The 24,221-nt window shown below is 34.5% G+C and overlaps 1 protein-coding gene across 2 annotated transcripts in view; it reads right to left on the bottom strand.

Moving 5' to 3' along the window:
* LOC150100769 (bleomycin hydrolase) overlaps positions 1–24,221 on the bottom strand; it is a 157,828-nt gene that overhangs the window by 43,163 nt on the left and 90,444 nt on the right. For both annotated transcript variants that reach the window (XM_090401341.1, XM_090401342.1), the window contains exons 7-9: positions 15,228–15,386; positions 9,862–9,929; positions 7,340–7,460 (exon numbers count right to left, since the gene is read on the bottom strand). In XM_090401341.1, coding sequence (XP_090257467.1) covers positions 7,340–7,460; positions 9,862–9,929; positions 15,228–15,386 — 348 coding nt within the window. The remainder of the gene's footprint in view (positions 1–7,339; positions 7,461–9,861; positions 9,930–15,227; positions 15,387–24,221) is intronic.

The following is a 24,221-nucleotide window of genomic DNA, read 5'->3' as shown; positions in this document are numbered from 1 at the left end:
TATTTTTTCCAGGCAGTTGCCTTCCCTTCTACATATGTGTCCAAAATATTGCACTATTCTCTTGTCAATTATGTTTATCAGTCTTTTGTGGATATTCAGTTCTTCTAGGATACTTTTGTTTGTTCATTTTTCTGTTCAAGACACTCTTAACAATCTTCTCCAACACCAGAGCTCGAATGCCTCAATTCTTCTTCTGTCATCTTTTGTCATTATCCAAGATTCAGAAGCACAGAGAAAGATCAAATAAACTAAAGTTTCTACAAGCTTAATTTTGGTCTTTTTGGAGATGTGCCTGTCTTTCCAGATCTTAGTTAATCAGTCATCGCTTTCTTAGCTAGTGCTGTTCTTCTTCTTATCTCTTTTTTTTTTACATCCATCTTTTTTTGTTATTATCACTCCAAGGTAATTGAAATTGTCGACAATTTCAATTACCTTGGAGTTGGTGATTGTTCGGCCACCTAATTTAATGCCTCCATTCCACTTTTCTAGAGATCATTTTATTATAGTTTCGCTGAAAAGGTTGATAGTAATGGTGAGAGTATGCATCCTTGTCTTGAACCTTTTTCAAATTGGAATGCAGGGGACACCGAGTTTTCAATTCTTACTGTTACTTGATTTTGTTGATATAAGTTCTTTATGAGGGTTACTAGATGGGTTTGATATTCCTGATTCTTGCATGATGTTCCATAAAATATCCCATCTCATACAGTTGAAGGCCCTAGAGTAATCTATAAAGCATAAATAAAGGCTTAAGTTGAATTCCCTTGCTTTTTAGATTATTTGTCTGATGTTAAATATATGATCTCTAGTTCTTCGACCTTTTCTGAATCCTGCTTGTTCTTCTGAGATCTGATGATCTATAAAACTGTAACCTTTCCTTAATAATGTGTAGTAAAATCTTGCTGGTATATGAGATAAGGGCAAAGGTGCGGTAGTTTTCACATTTATTGTGATTGCCTTTCTTGTAGACTGGGATAATGGTGGAACTAGTCCAGTCATTTGGCTATCTTCCAGTCTTCAAGATTTTGTTGCATAAATCATGTATCCAGCTGACTGCATTCTCTCCAAGGTTTTTCAGCATTTCAGCCAGTATTAAATTAGGACCTGGGGCTTTGTTATTCCCCAATTTTTTGATTGCTTGTTCTGCTTCACTTTTGAGTATCTCCGGTTACTCAAAAGTGAAGTAGAAGCTATGGTTACTCCGGTTACCATAGCTCCTTTGTCTTCTTGTTGAATAACCGGGTCCATGTAAAGCTCGGCACAATATTCTTTCCATCTTCTGGCTATGTCATTAGTGGCATTTACGATCATGCCGTTTTCCTCTGTAATTATATTAAGTTTTGGTTATATCCTTAACCTTCTTGAATAAATCTGTTGTTTCATTAGAGTTGGAGTGTCTTTCTATTTCTTTACAGATGTTTTGGATATAGCTATTTTTATCTTTTTGACAAGATTTCTTAATAGTTTTATTCAGGTTCAGGTAATTTGGGTTTTGCCAATCTGTTGTTTTAATTTGTTTCCTTTTCAATTAGTTCTAGGGTTTCTTTTGTAATCCATGGACTGCCATTCTTCTTTTTTATTGGGATGTTTTTCGCTGCATATTTTGCAATGGTTTGTTTTAGGTGTGTCCAATATGATTCAATGCTTTGTTCCTGGTGTGCTTTTTTGTTTCTTGAGCTCTGCTTCAATGTCCATCGTAAATTTGTTGTCCATTTGTGAAAAGTCATATCTTTTGTTGCTGTTATTTTTGTTTGCTTTCAGATGGATCTTTAAATTACAAATTAATAATTGATGGTCTGATCCACAGTCTGCACCTGGCAGTGTTTTGGTATTATTGATTAGTGTCCTCCATCTTCTCTTGATTAAAATATAGTCAATTTGATTCTTACATCGATTCCCAGGTGCTACATGTGGGTAGCGCCTGGGGAAAAAGAACCATGGTTTCTAAGCAATCACTAACACAATGTACAAACAGCACAAGAGGAGACTATAGCTGTTTGTACATTGGGTTAGTGATTGCTTAAAAACCATGGTTCTTAAAAAAAAAAAATAAAATAAAAATAAAAAAGCCACTATTCAGTCATCTCTTGATACTTTCACAAGGAAGATGAAATGGCCAAATTGAAATTTAAAAAAATAAAATAAAAATAAAAAAACTATTTTCTCATCCAATTTATGCTGTATTACTTTGCATTAGTAATTACATATTGAAATCCAATTTGTAGAATCTATGTAGTAAAATCTGTGGCTGAAACTAACAGAAATAACCATTAAAATGTTTATGTATAAAAATTAGGGTGTGATTAATGGATAAGGGAATTAAATCTAACTTACATAAAATTCGAAGAACATAACACTTAGGTAAGTCAAGGGCCATTTGTATCTGAATGAAATATGTTAATCTCATTTATGAATATACATAGAATATACAAGTTTCAATTTCAACTCTTTTTTTTATTTCACTGACTTGTCCCTTTCAACAATAAAACAGGTCTCTACAGTAGAGGAATGAAGGAGAATGCATCAATGTTTGTCAGAATGTAAGATCAATTTTCTGAAGGCCATATTTGCAGTCATTCCTTTCTAAGAGTAATGAGTGACAAGTAGGAAACATATTCATACTAAACTATGATGCTCATATTAAAACAAAAACATTACTATGCACTTCAACTTTTGACTAAATTTCTCTCACCTTTTTATTTTTATGAATCTGATGTTTTCAAATGAGATAACTGAGCCTTAAGGGTCAAAGCTGTATAACTGAGAGGAGACCTCCACATAGCCTTTAAAGGAATGCGGAGAACCGACCAGGGCTTCTGACCTAATGTCCAATCCTCACCTTCTCGTGGTGCACCCTGTTGGGTATCTACCTGGATACTGAACGAACAGGGATGGGATGGCATTTTGGGATTTAGCCGACCAAATTGTATTCTTATTGGTTAAACCAAAATAAAAAATGCTGGTATGACAAAATTTCATGCCGACTGGAGCGTCGCCTGGTTAAACAAACCACCCGTTGTTTTTGCCAGGGAACCAGGGCAAACAGCGAAAAGTCAGCTACTGGAATAAATCTGAAAGCACACGCCAACTCAACATCACCAGAGTTAAAGATCGGTACTATCAACATAGGAAGCCTGAATGGCAAAGAAATGGAGCTAGCTGAGGAATTAGATAAGTACCAGATCGACATAATAGGGGTGACTGAAACAAAAAAGACAAAAACTGGTGAGATCTTTCTCAGCAATAAATACAAAATGTTATATTCAGGCAATGACAATCAAGGAAAAGAAGGAATAGCCATAGTATTCAACACAAAATACGAGGCTAATCTTCTTGAATGGCAGTGTCTCAAGTAGAGTAATGTTGGCAAATATGAGAATGGGAACTGGACAATGAAACATATTTGTGCCTATGGTCCCACAAAAGATTCTACTAAGATAGAAGTGGAGGAATTTTTTGATGCTTTAGAAAAAGCAACTGACACAATGAAAAAGGAAAAGTTGGTCCTTGTTGGGGATCTAAATAGCAGAGTAGGAAATGATTGTCAGACATGCAAAAATATTTTGGGGAAAATTTGAGAAAAGAGCAAAGCTAATCATAATGGCAAATACCTGTTGGATTTCTGCTCAGGACATGGACTGGTTATTACTAACACCATGTTCCAACATAAAAATGTGCACAAATTCACATGGAGAGAAGAGGCAAGGAATAAGAAAAGTCTCACTGACTATGTTATTGTTGATAGCGATGTTTTCTCCCTGGTGCAGGACACCAGAGTGTACAGAGGATTTGAAATTGGAAGCGATCGCTATTTATTCTTGAGCAGGATAAAATTGAATTTCATATTGAAAAGAATAATATGTACAAAAGTTTTAAAGAGAATAAAAGTTGAGCAGCTCTCAGATGTGAACTGTAGACTAACATACACAAAGATTATTGAAGAAAAAATGAAAGCGTTTGAGAACAGAAACCAAACCTTGGAGATTCAGTGGCAAGCGTGGAAGAAAACCCTGTTTGATTCAGCCAAAGAGGCATGTGGCGAGGTTGTCTGCAAGGATAGAAAAATCAGGACTTCATGGTGGACACAGGAAGTTAAAGAGGCAGTGAAGGAAAAGAAGAAATCATATCAAAAGTTCCTGCCAAATAAATCAGCTTTTGCTCTTAGAGAATACAGAGACAAATGTAAGAAAGCAAAACACTGTGTAAGACCAGCTAAACAAAAGTCATGGGAGGACTTTGGCAAGAACATAGAAAATAAATATCAAGAAGGTGGTAAGATATTCTGGAGGTTGTTGAAGAAGCTTAGAAATGAAGGAAACAGTTCAGTAAAAGGAGTTAAAGATGATAAAGGTGACATGAAAACAGGAGAAAAAGATATCCTTGAAGTATGGAGAATTACTTCAAAAAATTGCTAAATGAAACAAGCAGTGATAGCACAGTGGTAAAAAACACTCAACAGGCATACAGTCAGGAATACATATCCATACTTTTAGTAGAAAAAGCCAAAGGCTTGAAATGTGGAAAGGCAGCAGGAGTAGATGATATTTGACCAGAATTCTGAAGTATGGTGGTATAAAAGTCTTACAGAGGCTGCACTGCATAGTTCAGAAAGCATGGACAGAGAGACGAATTCCCGATGATTGGAGTAGAGCTCTAATAGTGCCCATATATAAAAAGGGAAATAAAATTGAATGTGAGAATTACAGAGGTATTTCCCTACTGAGTGTTCCTGGCAAGATCTATGCAAGTATACTTGAGAAATGGTTGAGAAGAATTGTGAAAGAAAAACTTGGTGAAGAACAAGCTGGATTCAGACCAAATACAGGCTGTCAGGATCAGATCTTCACTTTACGACATTAGTTGAGAAAGCATGGGAATATAACAAAGATCTGTGTTTAAGTTTTGTCGATCTGGAAAAGGCATATGACAAGGTGCCAAGAGAGAAGCTATTCAATAAGCTACAGTTATATGGTGTTAATGGGGCATTATATAAAGCAATACTTAGTCTTTATTTGAGTTGTAAGTCGGCAGTTAGAACTGAAGGATATACAGGAAGATTGTTTCATGTTAAATCTGGTGTGAGAAGGATGTACATTATCCCCTCTGTTATTCATTATCTATATGGATCACATTATGAAGGAATGTGGTATTAAACATGATATCAGAATTGGAGATGTTAATGTCAGCTCTTTGCTTTATGCGGACTATGCTATACTTCTGAATAAATCCGTTACAAGTTTGCAGGATTCCCAGACTAAATTGAATAACTGTTGTGATATGGTATGAAGGTCGGCATTAAAAAGACAAAGACAATGAAAATAGGTAGAATTGTTGAAAATGTCAACTGTGTTGTGAACAGGGAACCTGTGGAACAAGTAAAACATTTCAACTTCTTAGGCACGATTTTAAGTGAAGATGGTAAATTAAATATGGAAATAGACAACAGAATCAACAAAGCTGGTATGGTAGGAAGTCAATTGAATAAATTCATATGGAATAAGAGAGAAATTAGTCAGAACACTAAATTAGCTGTATACAAGACAGTGTTCAAACCAGTTTTAACTTATGGATCTGAGAGCTTGGGGGGTCAAAAGTAAAACACTTGACCAAAGACTAGAGACCACAGATATGAGAATCCTGAGAAAGATTATAGGCATGAATAGATGGCATCAATGGCAATATCATATTAAAAACGAGGATATTCGGAAAGAACTTGTTGTTGGCATCCAGAATGTGTTAGCAGAGCTAATCTCAGGTGGTATGGTCACTTAAACAGAATGGGAGAGGAAAGATTAGCAAAACAAGTGTTCTCTGCCAGGTTGGCAGGAAAACGACCCAGAGGAAGACCAAGATATAGGTGGATTGATATGGTACAATGTGCCTTAGACGAAAGAAATATAAGATTTGATAATGATAATATTGGAGTCTTGACAAGTAATAGACTGATTTGGAGGAAAATTGTAGATAGGAAGTTAGTAATGATGTAAATTTTTCATGTAGTACTATCATATCCTGTACACCCCTTGAGGGTACATGTCATGAATTTGATGATAATGAAGATGATGAAGTATCTGAATTAAAACAAAATGAAAGAAAAGTGATTGAGCAAGAGAACAATCTGCACGTATGCTTGCGATGACAGTTTGAGTCAAATGCTGAATCTTGCTGGCCACTGACAGGTGCCACACTCATTGCAGATTGGTGACAAAAAATTTCATGTAACGTAAAATTTCGCATTAACTGATTAATCACTCGCTTAAAGTGGGAAATAGTATCATTTCATTCAGTTGTGCTAATTGATTATTGTGCATATCATATTCATGTTAAGCAAGGTTTTCCTGTATCTCATTATGCACAGCATGTTCACTTTGTAGCATGTATGCCAAATTATGGGAAGAGTAATACTACTAAGAGCACCTATATTAGGAAGAGAGAAGATTATGAAAACAAATTTGCTAAAAATAAGGATGAAAGTAATGCAGATTCCTGTCAAGGATAATTTAGTTTCCCTTTCCAGTAATAAAATTGCAACAAATGGTTCCAGTGTTGTAATGATACTTATGTGACTGAATTAGTTCTTGGTATGTCCATGGGTATAGCTCTGCCCATGATACTTCAAATAAAGTTTAAAACTCATCTGGATAAGTAATGCTTCTCCCCAATAACATAAAACATCATAGAACCTATACACCAAGTATATTAGATATACCCTAAGTCAAAAATATACTTCACATACAAACTTTTATTTGATCATGCTGGGCAAAATGAAGATGAAAACAAGAATATAATTTCTTGTCAAGTATAATTTATTTTCCTTCCCGGCAAAAACTTGTTACAAAGCCAATCAAAGTTACATGGCTCATTAAATTCTCTTGAAGTGCAGATTGATGAAATAGGCTTTTGTTCCTTTAAGCTGCCAATTTTGGATTAGACGGTTCTTCTAAAATAAACTTCACGGACAATTTGTACATCTTTCAATAACTCTCTTATTTGGAATTTCTGTCACCTACCCAACGAAATTTTTATTTAGTCAGTAATCTTCCCAATTGTTAATTTTTAAATCAGTTCTCAGATCAAAAGAAATGATATTGTTACAACTGAATTGATGAAAGACTTTTTAACAACGATAGTTTCAGTAGCAAAATTTGAGGCAAACTGTAGTTCTTTTAGTATAATGAAACAAAACAATGTCATCCTCCACTAATATATATATATATATATATATTCCACAATGAATAATACATTTTCTGCTACTCTGAGACACATGTCATTAGTGTACATAAGAGTATTTCATCTTTTATGAGCAAAATTTTTCTAATTATGGAATAAAGTAACTTACGTCAAGAGAAACAGCAGTAAAAACCATTGCATGTGTCATCAAAGACTCTCCATATAATAATCGTTCAGCTTTACTAAGACCAACATTCACATCAACTCCAAAGACTAGCTTGAAATCATGACTGCAAGAAAATGTTACATTATTACATAATTCATGTCTAACAGGATCTCTAATAAAACAAATATTATTTAAAAATTTACATAGTATTTATGATATCCTCATACTAAAATGTAGTAGGTATATGTGTAACATTCTGCATACCTTTTCTTGTGTGATCTTAGACCAGGATAGTTACATGTTTGTAAGGCACCTATATTAGGAAAAGAGACAGAAGAAGGGAAGCCAGAACAATTAAACCTGTACTCTGGAATTTACATTAGAAAATTTATTATGGCAAGAGGAAACCATCTTGTTTAGATGCTGAAAAAGATTAGCTCATAATGCATCAATGAATTATACATTTTGATTGCTTTATTTCTCATACTGGCTTGCCTATTTTTGAGGAAATAAAAATATTTGGGAGAAAACCAAAATCGTTATAGAGAAAAGCAAAGAAGTGAAACTCATACAGTAACCCCACTGCGCAGAGTAAGGGTGAGAATATTAACTGTTTGAATAGGCTTATGAAAAAGTTACTTTACAGAAAGAGTAACAGGATGAAGTTTGAGAGGAGGAGAGAAGAGGAAGCAAGGAAATTAAGTATTTGAAATGCATGCAGAGGAAAATTATTCTTGACATAGATGGAGTTCTGTTAAACAAAGAAAAGCTGGTTGTCTATGTTATGACAGAGCAACTAACATTATGTCGCAAGTTTATTGTATCAGGAAATTGCATATGTTCCCTAGTCAGGCTACATGTTTTGTGCAATGAAAAGCTAGAGATGCGACATGGAGAAACCTTGTCACCCCTATATATTACTCACTAATTTACAGTTAATTGAAAAGCCCTTATAAATGTTCATCAGACTTAGATATGACACACCATATCTAAGTCTTTCCAATAGTATTGTCACTACCAAATGCACCACAAAGCTGTGGGAGAGGGAAGAATTAAGCATCTGTCTCTAATGAAGAAACATTTTAAAGGCCCATGATGCCCTTAAATAATTAATTTTTTTCCATGACATGAAGTAAAGGAGCTTTCAAAAATGCAAATACCAGTGAAGTAATATCCTGAATTGCAATATGATATACATGAGAATGAAATGAAATTTAATGAAAAATCTTTAAATAAATTTTGATAGAAGAGAAAAAAATGAAAGGATCCTACTATGGTATGTGCCAGCAGAACAGTGTGAAACAATAAAAAAAATACACTCACACATGCAATCATTTTTTATAGAAATAAATACCTATTTGTCTTCAAGTTTTAGAGAAATTGCATGTAATTTCAAATGGTATATAGCAGTTTTTATGTGCAATGGCTGAAAAACCAAAGTTGTTTGAAACCGCATATCCAGGTCACCAAAAAAGATTATCATTCACTTAAATGTATCCCCAAGAGGATAATACACAAGAACCCAATATAATTGGAGTCTTTTGCTTACAGCTAAAGCAGCTAATGCAATAAGGCAGTTTTGTCCATCATTTGGCCAGTTTGCCTGTTTCGTGGGATTAAACATCTAAATTTTCAGAAAAACCCTGTCACCTCTGTATGAGACTAACTTACCTTTAAGTGCATTTAAATCTTAATTTAATTGTGCATTTCTCTTAATTTAAAAGCCAATTAAATATTCTTTAGTAGCACTGTTAGTACATTTACATTCATTCCGATAATATTTTTAATGTATTATAAACTTATTATTCAAGTGAAAAATCTTTATGCAGGTTTTTTGCATCCTAGATGAGACTGACCTAGGTACTGATTAGCAGTTGATTCCCTTTATCAACAAAATTTTTACTAACTGACATAATTGAGATTATGTTTGTAAATATCTATAAAAATGTTTTCCATAGAGCCTCCAAAAGCTTAGTCGGTATTGATATGACCTTTGGCTGGAAAGACCTAGGTTAAAATCCCTTCTATGATGTGATGAACCTTTATCAGGGCTTTTCAAGTGAAGGTGAGCTAGCCAATGCAGAAGGATTAACTCTATCCCTTACTCACACAATTAAGTGCAAGTTTAGAAATTATTTTTGCGCTCACTTCTGCCAAATGCAATACTTACTGTGCATTTCTCTTAATTTAAAAGTCAATTAAATATTCTTTAGTAGCGCTGGTAGTACATTTACATCATTCTGATAATATTTAATGTATTATAAACTTATTATTTAATATATATGCTTGTCTTTCTGTTATTAAAATATTTTTAAAGAACATATTAAACATTTTCAAATGAAAAATGTCTATTAACAATATAGCATTTGCTATCAACACTGTGGGGGGGGGGGTCTTCAATTTATACTGTTTTAATTGTGCATCATTTTTTTTCAGGAATATAACTACTACATAAATCATGGTATACTACCTGTATTTTATTAAGTAGTCTGAAACACTGCTTACTACACTGTAACAATACTTACGCATTTAGATCTTCCAAGCCTGGTTTGCCAGCAAACCTCTTTGCAACTTCACATCCAAACCATACTGGCTAAAATGAAATATTATTGAGTGATTGTGGAATATAAAATATTAATCACTTTCACAATTTTTAATATATATTAAATATTTAGAATAATTACTAATTATATGAAGATCCAAAGGCTTCAATTCGGCGATGTGAAATTATTTAAGTTAAGATGTGATTTATGAGTAAATACCAAGAACAGCAATCGGAGCTTGCTCCACCCTTGCTATGAGTTGCCTCAGTGTTGCACTACCAAATGGGTTATGTGTTGCACTATCCAGGTATTGGCTTACGCTTGAACTCGCCGAACTTTATATAGTTTCTATATTCAGCATGAAGCTTTTTGAGTTTCTTATTCGGCTATGAAACAATATGGGATGTAATATCCCTTAACTTAAATAAAATATTTAGAGTAATGTTTTTCAATCTAAATTTAACCCATGTGCTCTTTCGATAAACACGAATATCTCATGTCTTCCATTCAAGTCTTTCTTCCAAAACTAATTTTATGTGAATTTTAACATAGAGAAAAAAGCAATAGTAAAGCTAGGGAATTTTTAAAAAATACATATATATATATATATAAATCCCACACATAAAAGTTTATAAATCAATTGAACATCAATACTGTAGGCAGATAAAAAGGTCAGATAACTCAGAAATTCTGCTTTGGAGGCCAAACACGGTACTTTTTTCAAACTAGTTCAACATTTCAAATAGCAGAGTGATAATATTTTATCAAGCAATAAAATTCATCTCTCATCTGAAAACATTCACAGACATTCACCAACATTAGGATTTAAACCCACATCCTACTGGTTGAAGCAACCAAGCCAGCCTCACAACAATTTACTTCAGTTTGTAATCAAACAGTTAGGCCTGTTGTCATAAGTTATTATATTCTGAGTGGTGTGGGAGACAAAATACAACATGGGTCACTTGGAAGAAATCGACAGGTGTGTAGCTATATAGATATTCTCCCCCACACACACTTTCTCAAATAGAAAACTATAATAAGTATTTTTTTTATTTTTTGAAAAGTGCACATCCCCTGAGATCCTGATAGGATAAAATATTCATTCTTTAAAAAGTAGGCACAGAAATCGAGTCTGGTCTGAGAAACTAAGAAGTTTATGAAAATTAATAGCATTATGATTGATTATATTATGCAACTTTCAGCATAATTTCCATGGCATGTACTGCTATAGAAAAAGATTATCTTGAAGAAATGGCATCTTTTAACTAAACATATGCAACTTGTCCTTTAGGATCATCTGTTAGTTCAATGAAAGTCTAATAGAATTTGTCTGATCCACAGCACAGGTTTCAGAGTCACAAGTTAAAACAGTGAAGCTTGCCATTAGTAAATGCATATTATAGTGAATATCATTAGAATGACCTAAAGAAAAGACCTAAATCCCATAGAACCAATACTATTTTAAACTCACTATTGCAAACAATAAAAACGCAAAACCCTTCATGACAAAGTTGAATTTCCTTGCAAATTATATCACAATCTATGTCACAAAATCTAGAAAATAAAAGAAAGGAGGAAAATATAGTTGTGCTGGGCAAAATTTCCATAAATGAAGCAGCACACAAAATAACATGAAAAAGTACAAATGAAAACAGTAATGAAGATAAAAGAAAGAAAAGAAATAGAAGAGTATAAAATAGTAACAATGAAAATCCAGAATTAATGTTTACCTTTCAAAATAGATGTTTGCAAAATTCATGTCATTTACTTGAAATCTTCATAATGAACTATATATGTGTAATCTGTACCAATAAAATAAAAAATAACCTGAAAACTTTGGCAAGTCAACTTTATAAATGGCCATTTTCAATTACGAAGAGGAAATGGAGAACAGACAGCCTCCATTAGTCAACCTAAGTGGAGGGGAAAGCTTCCTGATTGGAAAGAGCCTGTACATCATTAGTTCTTTGTCCAATTATGTAATTATCCAATTTGTCCTGTATTGAGTATTTATTAGTCTTTCTTTTTAATTCAAGCGTATTATGTGTGGTAAAATTAAATAAAGTAAAATGTGATATATGAAGGAAAATGGTATTAAACCTGATATCAAAACTGGAGATGTTAATCTCAGCTCTTTGTTTTATGCGGATGATGTTATACTTCCGCTACAAGTCTGCAAGATTCCCTGACTAAATTGAATAACTGTTGTAATAGAGATGGTATGAAGTCAGCAATAACAAGACAATTTTTTTTTCCCCATTTGACGTCTGCAGACGCCATATGGATGGTCACTGCCGTACCTCACATGGTTTTGGCAATGATGTCTTCTGCAAGAATAAGTGGTAGGGTCGCAGATTCCCTTTCCACACAAAGTTTGTAGGATAATCGCAAGCATCCATGCCCATGGCGGGATTCGAACCCACAGCCTCTTGGCTGGAGAGCGGACACACTAACCACTCAGCTAACAAGACAATGAAAATAAGCAGAAGCATTGAAAATATCAACTACATTGTGAATGGAGAACCTATAGAACAAGTAAAACGTTTCAGCTACTTAGGCACGATTTTTAGTGAAGATGGTAAATTAAATATGGAAATAGACAACAGAATCAACAAAGCTGGTTTGGTAGGAAGTCAACTGAATAAATTTATATGGAATAAGAGAGAAATTAGTCAAAACACTAAATTGGCTGTATAAAAGCCAGTGTTCAAACCAATTTTAACCTATGGATCTGAGAGTTGGGTCAGAAGTAAAACACTTGACCAAAGACTAGTGACAGCAGATATGATAATCCTGAGAAAGATCAGGGGCATGAACAAATGGCATCAATGGCAATATCATATTAAAAACGAGGATATCAGGAAGGAACTTGATATTGTCAACATCCAGGAATGCGTTAGCAGAGCTAATCTCAGGTGGTATGGCCACTTAAACAGAATAGGAGAGGAAAGATTAGGCAAAACAAGTGTTCTCTGCCCAGTTGGCAGGAAAACGACCCAGAGGAAGACCAAAAGGGCCTTAGAAGATAGAAATATAAGATCTGATAATCTTGGAGTCTTGACAGGTAACAGACTGATTTGGAGGAAAATTGTAGATAGGAAGTCAGTAATGATGTAAATTTTTCATGTAGTACTATCATATCCTATACACCCCTTGAGGGTATATGTGAGGAATTTGATGATGATGATAAAATGTGATCAAATCGAATTCAGATGTAAAGACATGGTTGAAAACAATAATTTTTTTTAAAGCAATAACCAAATGAGGAAAGTGGAAATTTAGGGGAGAGGATAAGTTAAAGCTCTGTATGCTACAACATACTAATTTACTTAGACTTATCCTCTTCCCTAAATTTCCACTTTCCTCATTTGGTTATTGATTTAAAAAAAAATTGTTGTTTTCAACCATGTCTTTACATCTCAATTTGATTTGATCACAATATGAATATGATTTAACTCTGTCAAGTCAAATGCCAAAAAAAAAGATAAATTAGGATGGATTTTTTTTTTTTTTAAACAGAAATAATACCTACTCTAGCCATAAATAACTGTTACAACTTGAACAGCACATAAACCTTTAATCTATCAGTAAATCATTTACAGATTTCAGCATATACAAACCACATGTATAGCAGCACTCAATGTTCGAAATGTTCCCCCTCACACATGTCTGATGTCTGCAAGACCACATATCGATGGCAGCATGCACAACATCCAATTGAAACAGTGCCACTACTCGCTCCAAATTCACCTTAAGGCTGGTAATGATCAGGTGTTGTTTCTTGCAGGCTACTCTCTCAAGCTCCAGCCACAATATCAACTCCAGTGGATTCAGATCGGGACTTCCAGACAGCCAATCAGACAGCAATATGTAGTCAGGCACATTTGCCTCTAACCAGTGTTGTGTGGTCCTCACCTTGAGTGCAAGGGATGAGTCCTGTTGGAAGGTTCACTGCCTACCGAAACAAGGTGTTGTTCAGGTGCCATACAACAGGTTCCAGCACTGCATTTTGCTACACTTTGGCAGAGGTTTTGACCCATTTTTTACAGAATGTAACTTGAATATCCCCTGATATGTCACCCACACCAAACCATCACTTATGTGGGGGCGATGACCTCTCCGAATCCTAGGTGCAATTGCACGTGCTGTGCGACCATCCATGGCATATACCCAATCATTTTGGTGGTTAAACGACTCTTCACAGATGAGAAAATTTCATCGTTTAAGAAAATTTCTGTGTCTGTTTGTATACTGCTGGAGAAGTGCCTTTGATTTTATCACCCTCTGCTGCATAAGTTGTGGTGTTAGGAAGTGTTCAGTAGATGGACAATAGGCCCTCATTCCCAGGTCATCAGTCAATACATGTGAGGGCCCTGTGCAGAAGTTGTAAGAGTATTTGAAATACATGAAATAAACCCCATAGATGAAAAATAATGTAGTTTTGCTCCTTGATTTTATTTTCTAATTTTAATAGAAAGAATTTTATGCACTTCCCACAGGATTACTCCCAACATCTGTAATTTCTGTCATGAACGTTTTGAGCTTTTACTGTTTGACAAGAAACTAAAAAAAGGGCCCTGATTCTATGGGACTTAGGGTTTTTTCCCTATATTCAGCATAGCATCGTATTCATTCTAATGTATTCACTATAGCATGTGAACTGTATTTAACATTTATTTAATAATCATTTTATATTTATGTTAGAGATGTCAAAAATCTTCCTTTACACTAATATTTGAAACTTCTGAAGGCATATGATGAACCTGCATAAGTTGAAAGACTAAAAGAACTACATAAGAAATTTAGATGACATCACATACTGATCAATGTTTTTTTGTTGTTGTTTTTCCCCTTACACATGAGAAGTTGCAAAATCTATAGTACATGAGTTCCATGATTGGAGATAAGTAAACAGGAAGAAAGATCTATTTATGTAGTAGAAAGTTCTTGGTAAAAGAAATATTGTATACTACCTAATTTTTTTATAACTTAATTAAATAGTTTGTCTGAAGTTGCATCAAATAGCAAAATAAATAACAGTCCAACCAAAGTTCAAAAAGTAAAAATTTGAAATTTAAATACAGTAAATTATTTTTAACACTTCCAATTATAGGATCATACATCCATTCATTCACTTTATAGTTTATTCTGATTATGAAATAAGGAACTAAACTGATCCAGCCTTAAGAAAGCCATATAAATAAGGAACTTTTTAAGATTTATTTGTTAAAAAATTTAATTAAAAAATTATATTAAATACACTAACTTAAAAAAAACTTTGAATTTTATATAATTTAAATATTTTAAAATACAATTTGCACAAAAAAAACCCAAACAATACTTACTTCATTTTTCTTTATAGAATCAGCTGCTAACTGAAGCAACAATTCAATTCTCTGGTTATTATAAACAGTCTTTCGACCACCTACTACATTACCCAAGCAATCCACAGTATAGGCTTTATCATACTCGTTGTCAGGCCTTGGATCATGCACAAGACAAACCTACAAAATATACATGGCATATATAACATACAAAATATAAATTTTAAGTCCATTTAAATTTAAATATGAATCCAAAATTTTAACCAAGATGATTTCATAGGCCAAAAGACATTATATTGCCAAAATGGTCTGCATAAAAATAATAGTTAGATACAATGTTTTTTTTTTTTTTTTCCTGATTGGGATTAAAAGATTTAATTTTTAAATATGTAATAGAAGCAAAGGATGTGACATAATTTACAGATTACACCAGCAGCATATTAATCTGATATTTGAATGTGAAATATCTAAAACCACATGATAAAATGAATATGGATTTGTCCAAATATGCCTAGTTTTACAGATGGCCAGAGATGCAATGCTGATCATAGGCTGCTTTGAAAACAACTGTTTATCTGCTTTAAACTGTTAAACAAAATTGTATCTTCACTTTTGTAACTTAAAAATAAAAAGACCATCCCTGAACTTGAAACTCGCTTAAAAACATGAAAGCTATAGATGCATTAAGTATAACATATGAAAATTAATGATTTATTTAATAAATGATGTTGAAAGTTATGAAAAGCTGTGAAATTTCTGCTGAATAATATTTTGAATTGTTTAAAAAGATTTATATTAAATATACAGTTAACTGGAAAAGGCTGAATATATACAGAAAATTGCAAGTAAAAGAACAAAATCCTGTGGAACCCCAACATTAGCTAAAGGTTAGAGTTAAAGAAACATTACATAATGTGCAACCAACCAGAGAGAAAACTGGCAACCCAGTTGTAGAAACTAAAAGAAATACCACAAAGCTCATAGTATATCAGACCTTTGTACCAAATATAATCAAGGTCAGAAGTGTTTTTTTTTAATAGAAAAAAGACAGGATTGTTATACTAGCACTGACATTACAAATGACTGATTCAGAAAATTGCAAACCAACCAAAGAAATGAGGCACACCAATCAAATTCCCAGTGGGCATTCTTATAATGACAGAGAACATATAGATGAGAGTGAGTGAGTGTTGCTCCAAGGTAGAAGAAATCAACCCTAGATTGTAGTTTTCTAGACTTTTCTGTATGAAAAACAGCATCAACATATACTTACACAGCATATACTTAGAAGGATCAATACTGAGGATGGGTTCAAGTGGTATTTGAAGAGGAGTTAGAGTTATCTAGTAGGCATGTGAATTTGTGATTAGTGATTACAGGCATTTACAATGATCTCTGAGATTGGATCAAAGCCAAATAACTGGAAGAAGACAAAGGCAATGTGGAGATCTTCTTCCAGTTATTCGGCTTTGATTCTCCTCATTCCTGAAAGGCAATGTCTCCACATTGCCTTTCAGGAATGAGGAGAGCCAACTGGGGCTTCTGACCTAATCCTCGCTTTTACATGGTGAGGACTGGATATTAGGTCAGAACCCTGTTAGTAGCTATCTACTGGGTATTGAGGGAATGAGATGAGCTGGAAATTTGGAACTTGCCATCCAAATTGTACTCTGTGTTGGCTTAAACCACAAATGCATATGATGGTACAATATGATGAGATTTCATCCTGGCTGGGAAGATGCCTGGTTAAACAAGGACCCTGCTGTTTTTTTCATGTAACCAGGGTGAAGAGCTACTGGAACAAACTATTCTACTCAAAATCTAGAAGAAGAATAATCCAATGTACTAAAGATAGGAACTATCAATATAAAGAGTATTAATGGAGAGGAAATTGAACTTTCAGAAGAACTGGAAAAGTACCATGTGGACATAATTGGAATTACTGAGACAAAGAAAACAAAAACAGGTGAGAAATAATAAGTAATAGAATGGCAATTCAGGCAATAATGATCAAGGAAAGGAAGGCATAGCAATAGCATTCAAACAACAAGCACGAAGATAAACTTCTAATTGGAAGGCAGTTTCAAGTAGTGATGTGGGCACACTTCAAAATGGGGAAAAGAGCAATGAAACTTATTTATGTCTATAGTCCCATAGACGGTTCTTCTAAGGAAGAAGTGAAATAGTTTTTCGGGTCATTAATACAGGCAGCTGACATAAAGAAAGTGGGAAAAGTGGTACTTGTTGCAGATCTAAACAGCAGAGTAGGCAATGAATCCCACCAGACATATAGGAACATTTTGGGAAAATTTGAAACAAAGAGCAAAACTAATAATAATGGTAAGAATTTGCTGGATTTCTGCTTAGGACACAGACTAGTCATTATTAACACCAATATTCCAAAATAAACATGTGCACAAGTTCATATGGAGAGAAGACATGAGAAATGAGAAAAGCCGCATTGACTATATCATTGTTGATAGTGATCTTATCATGCTGGTTCAGGATAGAAGAGCATACAGAGGATTTGAAATTGGAAGTGACACTACTTAGTGCTAAGCAGGATAAAATTGGATATTATGTTGAAAAGAACAGTACATAAGAAAGTTTTTATAAAGGATTCAAGTTGAGCAGCTTTACAGGCAAACTGTAGACTCGACTATATAAACATTATTGAAGAAAATTTAAAAGCAGTTTGAAATCTAGAACCAAACCTTGGAGTCTCGATGACAAACGCTGAAGAAAGTATTGATCGATTCAGCTGGGGAGGTATGTGGTGAAGTTGTCTGTAAGAGACAAACAAAAACCCCATGGTGGATACAAGAAGTTAAAGAAGCAGTTCTGGAAAAGAAGAAATCATACCAAAAGTTCCTAGTAGATAAGTCGGCAGATTCCCTAAAAGAATATAGAGAAAAATGTAAAGAGGACTAAGCTATGTGTAAAAGTAGTTAAATAAAAGTCATGGGAAGACTATGATAAGAATATAGAAATAAATATCAGGAAGATGGCAAAATGTTCTGGAGACTATTGAAAAAGATAAGCTTAGAAATGAAGAAAAATAGTACTGTAAAAGGAATCAAAGCTGAAGATAAGGATATCCTAGATGTCTAGAGTAATTACTTTGAAATCCTAGAAAAATTTTCAAGAGGAATGGAAACAGCAGTATATAGCAGTACTTGAGATAGAAAACTTCAAAAACTTGAAATGCTAAGGCAGCTGGAGTAGATGATATTCAACAAGAAATGCTTATGTATGGAGGTATAAAAGTTTTGCAGTGGCTATTCTGCATAATCCAGAGGTTCTGGTCAGAAGGTCGAATTCCAGATGATTGGAGTAAAGCTCTAATAGTTCCCATCTATTAGAGAAACTTTGAAAAGAACAAGCTTGGTTCAGGCCAAATAAAAGTTGTTAAGATCAGGTTTTCCCTTTATGACCAATAGGTGAGAAATCATGGGAATATGACAAGGATCTGTTACTTAAGTTTTGTAGACCTGGAAAGGGCATATGACAAGGTGTCTAGAGAAAAGCTTTTCAAAACACTACAATCATTTTAGGTTAATGGAACATTACAGAGCAGTAGATAATTTAAATTGTAAGTCAGCAGTCAGAATTGAAGGAAATACAGGAAGATGGTTTCATGTAAAATCAGGGGTAAGACAAGGATGTACATTATCTCCACTCTTATTCACCATCTATATGAATCACATTATGAAAGATAGTGGCATTAGATCTGATATTAGAATTAGAGATGTCAAACTTAGGTCTTTGCTTTATGCAGATGATGATGATGCTGTACTGCTAAAGACATCTAGTGCAAGTCTCCAGGATTTTCTAACTAAATTTCATAACAAATGGCATGAAAATCAGTAATAAGACAAACTATAAAAAATAAGCAGAAACATAAGACATCAACTATATTCTGAATGGAGAGCCTATAGAACAAGTAAAATATTTCTGCTATTTAGACACAGTTTTTAGTGAAAATGGCAAGTTAACCCTTTGACCGTTAGGTTCCAGTTTAAGGTACTTTACCCTAAGTTTTTTAACGAATTTCAAGACTACTTGATTATCAAAGTATTTATAATTTTTATACAAAAACTGTCAATGATTTACTAAAAAGAATATTAACTAATAAATGATTTTTATACATTCAACAATAATTATAATAACCTACATACAGTGATATTTCTTCAGAAGAAGTTTCGAATTGTATGGTAGATTTTCATGGTGAAGCACACAACCCTGCCTGGCAATCTGGGCACATTCTTGATCTTGTGCAACAAATGGCACATTTTCTTCTTGGTTCTGCATGATTTGCAGTAGAGGGTATATATTCTGGAAAGTGCCTTCCTGTCATTCTGATTGGGTCCTTTAGCTGGTCTTCCGCCTTTCTTGTTACCCCTCGAGGTGTGGTAGGTTTCAATGATTTTGTCTATGAAATCAGCCTAAAAGCTATGCAATCAAGCTTACCGCCTAAAGGGAGATATTCAGTTGTTTGCTGATGATGCAAAGTTGTGTAGCGCAATTAAAAATCAAGCTGATGTTGAAAGTTTGCAGGATGATTTAAATAAGCTGGTAAAATGGGCAAAAGATAATGGATATCAGTTCAATGTGGAAAAGTGTAAAGTCATGCATTTTGGGATTAAAAGATTACCAGCTGTGTACTACATTGATGGAAAGGTACTCCAAGAGATTGATGAGGCTAGGGACTTAGGGGTGTTGGTAGATAGGGAGATGAAGTTCAGAGGACACATTGCTAAGGTGTCCAAGATTGCAGATAGGATTACTTGGTTGTTGAGGAGCACACTGACATCCAGAGAAAAAGAGGTTATTATTCCCCGTTAGAAGGGTTTGATACTTCCACATTTGGATTACTGTGCTCAGGTCTGGTCACCTGGATTCCTTGGAGATGAGGAGGCTGTGTATAGGGTTCAGAGAAGAGTGACCAAGTTGGTGAGTGATATAAAAAATGCCCCCTACATTGATAGATTGAGAGCTTGTGGATTGCAGAGATTGGTTGATAGGTGAAGAAGAGGGGATATGATAGAAACATTTAAATTACTGAAAGGTTTTTATAGGATTGATGCAGGGGAAATGTTTCAGCTGTGTGATAGTGATGGAAGAACAAGAGGTCATCTCTGGAAATTAAAGAAGAGTGTGGTTAACAAAGGTGTCAGAACAAGGTTTTTTGATTGGAGGGTGAACGAGTGGAATTCATTGCCTGACTTAGTTGTGACCTCTTCGTCTGTAAATGAATTCAAGAAGAGATATGACAGATACTGTTTTGCTAGTTTGGGTCTCCTGTGATGAGTCTACTGACTCCATGGAGATACCCGTAATAATAATAATAACAACTTTCTGTGTAGTACAAAAGCATTATACACAGAGATATGTAAAAGGTGTCTGAATATTTTTTACATAATATCTCTGTTTGTTCCAGGTAGCAGGCAGGATATTATGAAAGAATTTGGTCTAAACGATCAACACCTCCCATGGTGACGGTGGTGTTGTACTGTATTACCACAGCTGCTTTTTTCACAGTTCCTTTCCTTGTTTCTACATCCTCCATTTTGTTAACATGGATGGTGCTCAGCATAGTGACATCTTTCTTGTCTTTCCATTTCAAGGTAACGATCTTGCCATGCTGAAAGACACAAATTTCTCCTTTCTTCAACTTCTTCAGGTACTTCTTTTCAGGTCGTCTTAGCAGGTCCATAAACATCAGTTTTCTGGGGAAGTAGTCTGCGAGCTCGGGACTATTGAAATAATTATCTAAGATAATGCGTTACTCCTTATTCTGCAGTAAAGATGCTAAGATAACAATTCATGTACCAAAAGAAGCATTAGACAGTAAACTGGATCATTTACCTCTATAAATGATCCAGTTCACTGTCATTTACCTGTATAAATTATAAGTTCATATATGTAGCCACTAAATGATTCACAAAGTTCAAAACATTTCAAACTGAAATGAGAGTGCTTCAGCGGCATGTAATGTTTCCAATCAAGTCAGCCCTTGTATAAAATAAGGCTTTCATCCTTACAAATATTTTGTTCTGGTGTATAAACTTCCTGGAACTACTTTTTGAGAGAGTCCAAAAGTATTTTTTTTTAGTTTTGGATTGGGATAATCAGAATCCTTGTCAGCAAAGTAAAAATTTCATTATCAAGGAATACCTGCATTCAGATATCACTTCCGAAAAAAAAAAAAAAAAAGAAAAAAAAAATGGTGTCTTGATCATCCTTTTTTAGACCAATACCATTTTACTTCTGATTTCTGACGTGTGCCTTGAAGCAGTAATAATGCTAAAAACACCTTCAATTCACTGCTGTCTGTGTGTTTCCAATGAAAACAACAAGAAAAACGTTCGAGTTTGTAACGACAATGAACTGCATAGCTTTCTTGTTCATTTCCTCAACTAAAATGTTCATTATATCTTCATCAAAATATAATTCAAATAGTTCCAATGAGCAATTACTTATGGGGATATCTTGAGAAATACCATGTGTTTCCGTAAAAGAAAAGAGAGGACAACGTAAACATACCGAGCCAACCAGTATAGGGCACCATCTCTTAGCTTGGGACAAACTCCAACTGTCTTCATCACTATCAGAACTTTCCAATGAGACATCAACATCGCTGTCATCACTTATATCTAAAAAAGAATTCTTCAATATATTCTTTATCTGATTCATTATCAGAATCTCCTTGTAAATAATGTGGCAGACATGTTGTGCTTCTGCAACCCTGATGTCAAAGCCATATTTTTACACCACGTGCATCCTTCTTACTTTCGTTTCCAGCAAAGTACACAAATTTCTTTTCTCACAGCAAACAATCACCCTCCATGTGTAAGCAAGAAAACTAAATCATAAATGCATCAAATACAGTTATAATGATCACAAAAGAGTTATAGAAACAGCTGAGCATTAGTAAGTTACCAATGAATTAAGGAAATGCACTCACCACAGTAGTAATGCTGAAAAAATGATACCAATGAATGTGTATAGTGTGTTTGTAATGGTCAAATGGTTAAATAAGCAAAGCTGATGAGGTGGGCAGCCAACTGAATAAATTTATTTGGAATAAAGAGAAACTAGCCAAAACACCCAAATAGCAGTATACAAGACTGTTCAAACCAGTTTCAAGTTATGGATCTGAGAGGTTGGGTTAGAAACAAAGCACTTGCTCAAAGACTAGAAATTCAAGGATGCTTTAACTATATTTCATAATAACCATAACAAATTTGGCATGAAAATATGAAGGTTCTGATGTGAGAACAGATATGAGAAAAATTAAGAGTGAACTGATGGGCATCAATGGCAGAATCATATTAAAAATGAAGATATTAGAAAGTAACTTGACATTGTTGGTATTCAAGAATATAAGCAAAGCTAATATAAGGTGGTGGCCACTCAAATAGAATAGGGAAAGGTTAGCAAAACAGGTGTTAGATGTCAAGATTGTAAGAAAGAGACTCGGATGAAGACCAAGGTCTAGGTGGATTGATTCAGTCAGAAGTGCCTTGGAAGCATGAATGTTAGATACGACTATATTGGAATATTGACAAGTAATAGACTAATTTGAAGGAAATTTGTGGATAGGAGATTAATAATAATGTAAACTTAATCAGTAGTGCTGTCATAGTAGCCTGAACACCCCTTGAGGATACTGATTATGACAACGATGCAATATGTTCTAGCAGACAGCAAATGCCTCAGCATCTCTATCTGATGATTTACTGCAGTTGGAAAAATTTCCAATTAAGCCAACTTTACTATTAGAAAGTCAGACTATTAGAAAATCAATATTTAAAGAATCAGAAATTTCAAAAAGGTCAGTGAAGATTATGGGAGCAACAACAGAGAGAAATGATAGGAAGTAGAGAGAGACAGGCAGACAGAGATTTTTAACCAAAAAAGATCATAGTGGGGATTCTAAGTTGTTTATCTCTGACATGGTATACGAGGGTTGTTTGAAAAGTTTGGTAAATTTCCAATAGACAGCAACACAATTCGTTCATTCATACCAGTGTTGACACGTATCATCTTTTTCATGACCCCTGGCAAAATTTTAGCCACGTGTGACACGTAGTTCTCGTTTGGCAAACATTTAAAATGACTGTGTTCGCATTTTTCATAAAAATGGAGAAAAACGAGTTTTGTGCAGTGATAAAACACTTTTATTTGAAGAAATGGAAGGCCATGCAGATCAAAGCCGAGTTAGATGCAGTTCATGGGGACTCTGCATCAGCATTAAAGACTATTTATTTTTGATGGTCGGTTTGGGTTAGTGTTATATACAGGTCTTCCATAATGATTCCATGGTATCGTTATGGAAGACTACCGAATGAAAGTGCACAAGATTGCTGAGATTGTAGGTATCTCAACTGAATGGGTGTATAATATCCTGAATGAAAAATTGCATATGAAAAAGCTGTGTGCACAATGGGTGCCGTGATTGTTGACTGTCGATCAAAAATGCATGAGAAAAGACATTTCAACGCAGTGTTTGGCGATGTTTAATCGCAATTCTCAGGATTTTTGGCATCGATTCGTGACTGTAGATGAAACTTGGATCCACCACTACACACCTGAGTCCAAGCAGCAGTCAAGACAGTGGATGATGCCCGGTGAAAAAGCACCGAAAAAAGCAGACTGTTTTTGCAGCTGGGAAGGTGATGGCCACTGCTTTTTGAGATTCCCAAGGAATTATCATGATAGATATTTGGAAAAGGGAAAGACAATAACAGGAGTCTATTATGCATCATTGCTGGACCATTTAAAAGAAGAACTGAAGAAAAAATGGTCAAGATTGGTGCACAAAAAAGTGCTCTTTCATCAAGACAATGCACTGTCCCACACATCAGCTGTTGCAATGGCAAAATTGCACGAATTGAGGTTTGAATTGGTTCCACATCCACTGTATTCTCAGACTTGGCCCCATGTGACTTCTTGTTCCCAAACTTAAAAATTTGGCTCAGTGGGAAAAAATTTTCTTCAAATAAGGATGTC

The sequence above is a fragment of the Typopeltis vanoorti genome, chromosome 12 (assembly GCF_054136105.1).
Source record: "Typopeltis vanoorti isolate ZY-2024b chromosome 12, IOZ_Tvanoo_1.0, whole genome shotgun sequence".
Taxonomy (NCBI): domain Eukaryota; kingdom Metazoa; phylum Arthropoda; class Arachnida; order Uropygi; family Thelyphonidae; genus Typopeltis; species Typopeltis vanoorti.
This window is presented reverse-complemented; position numbering and strand designations above follow the sequence as displayed.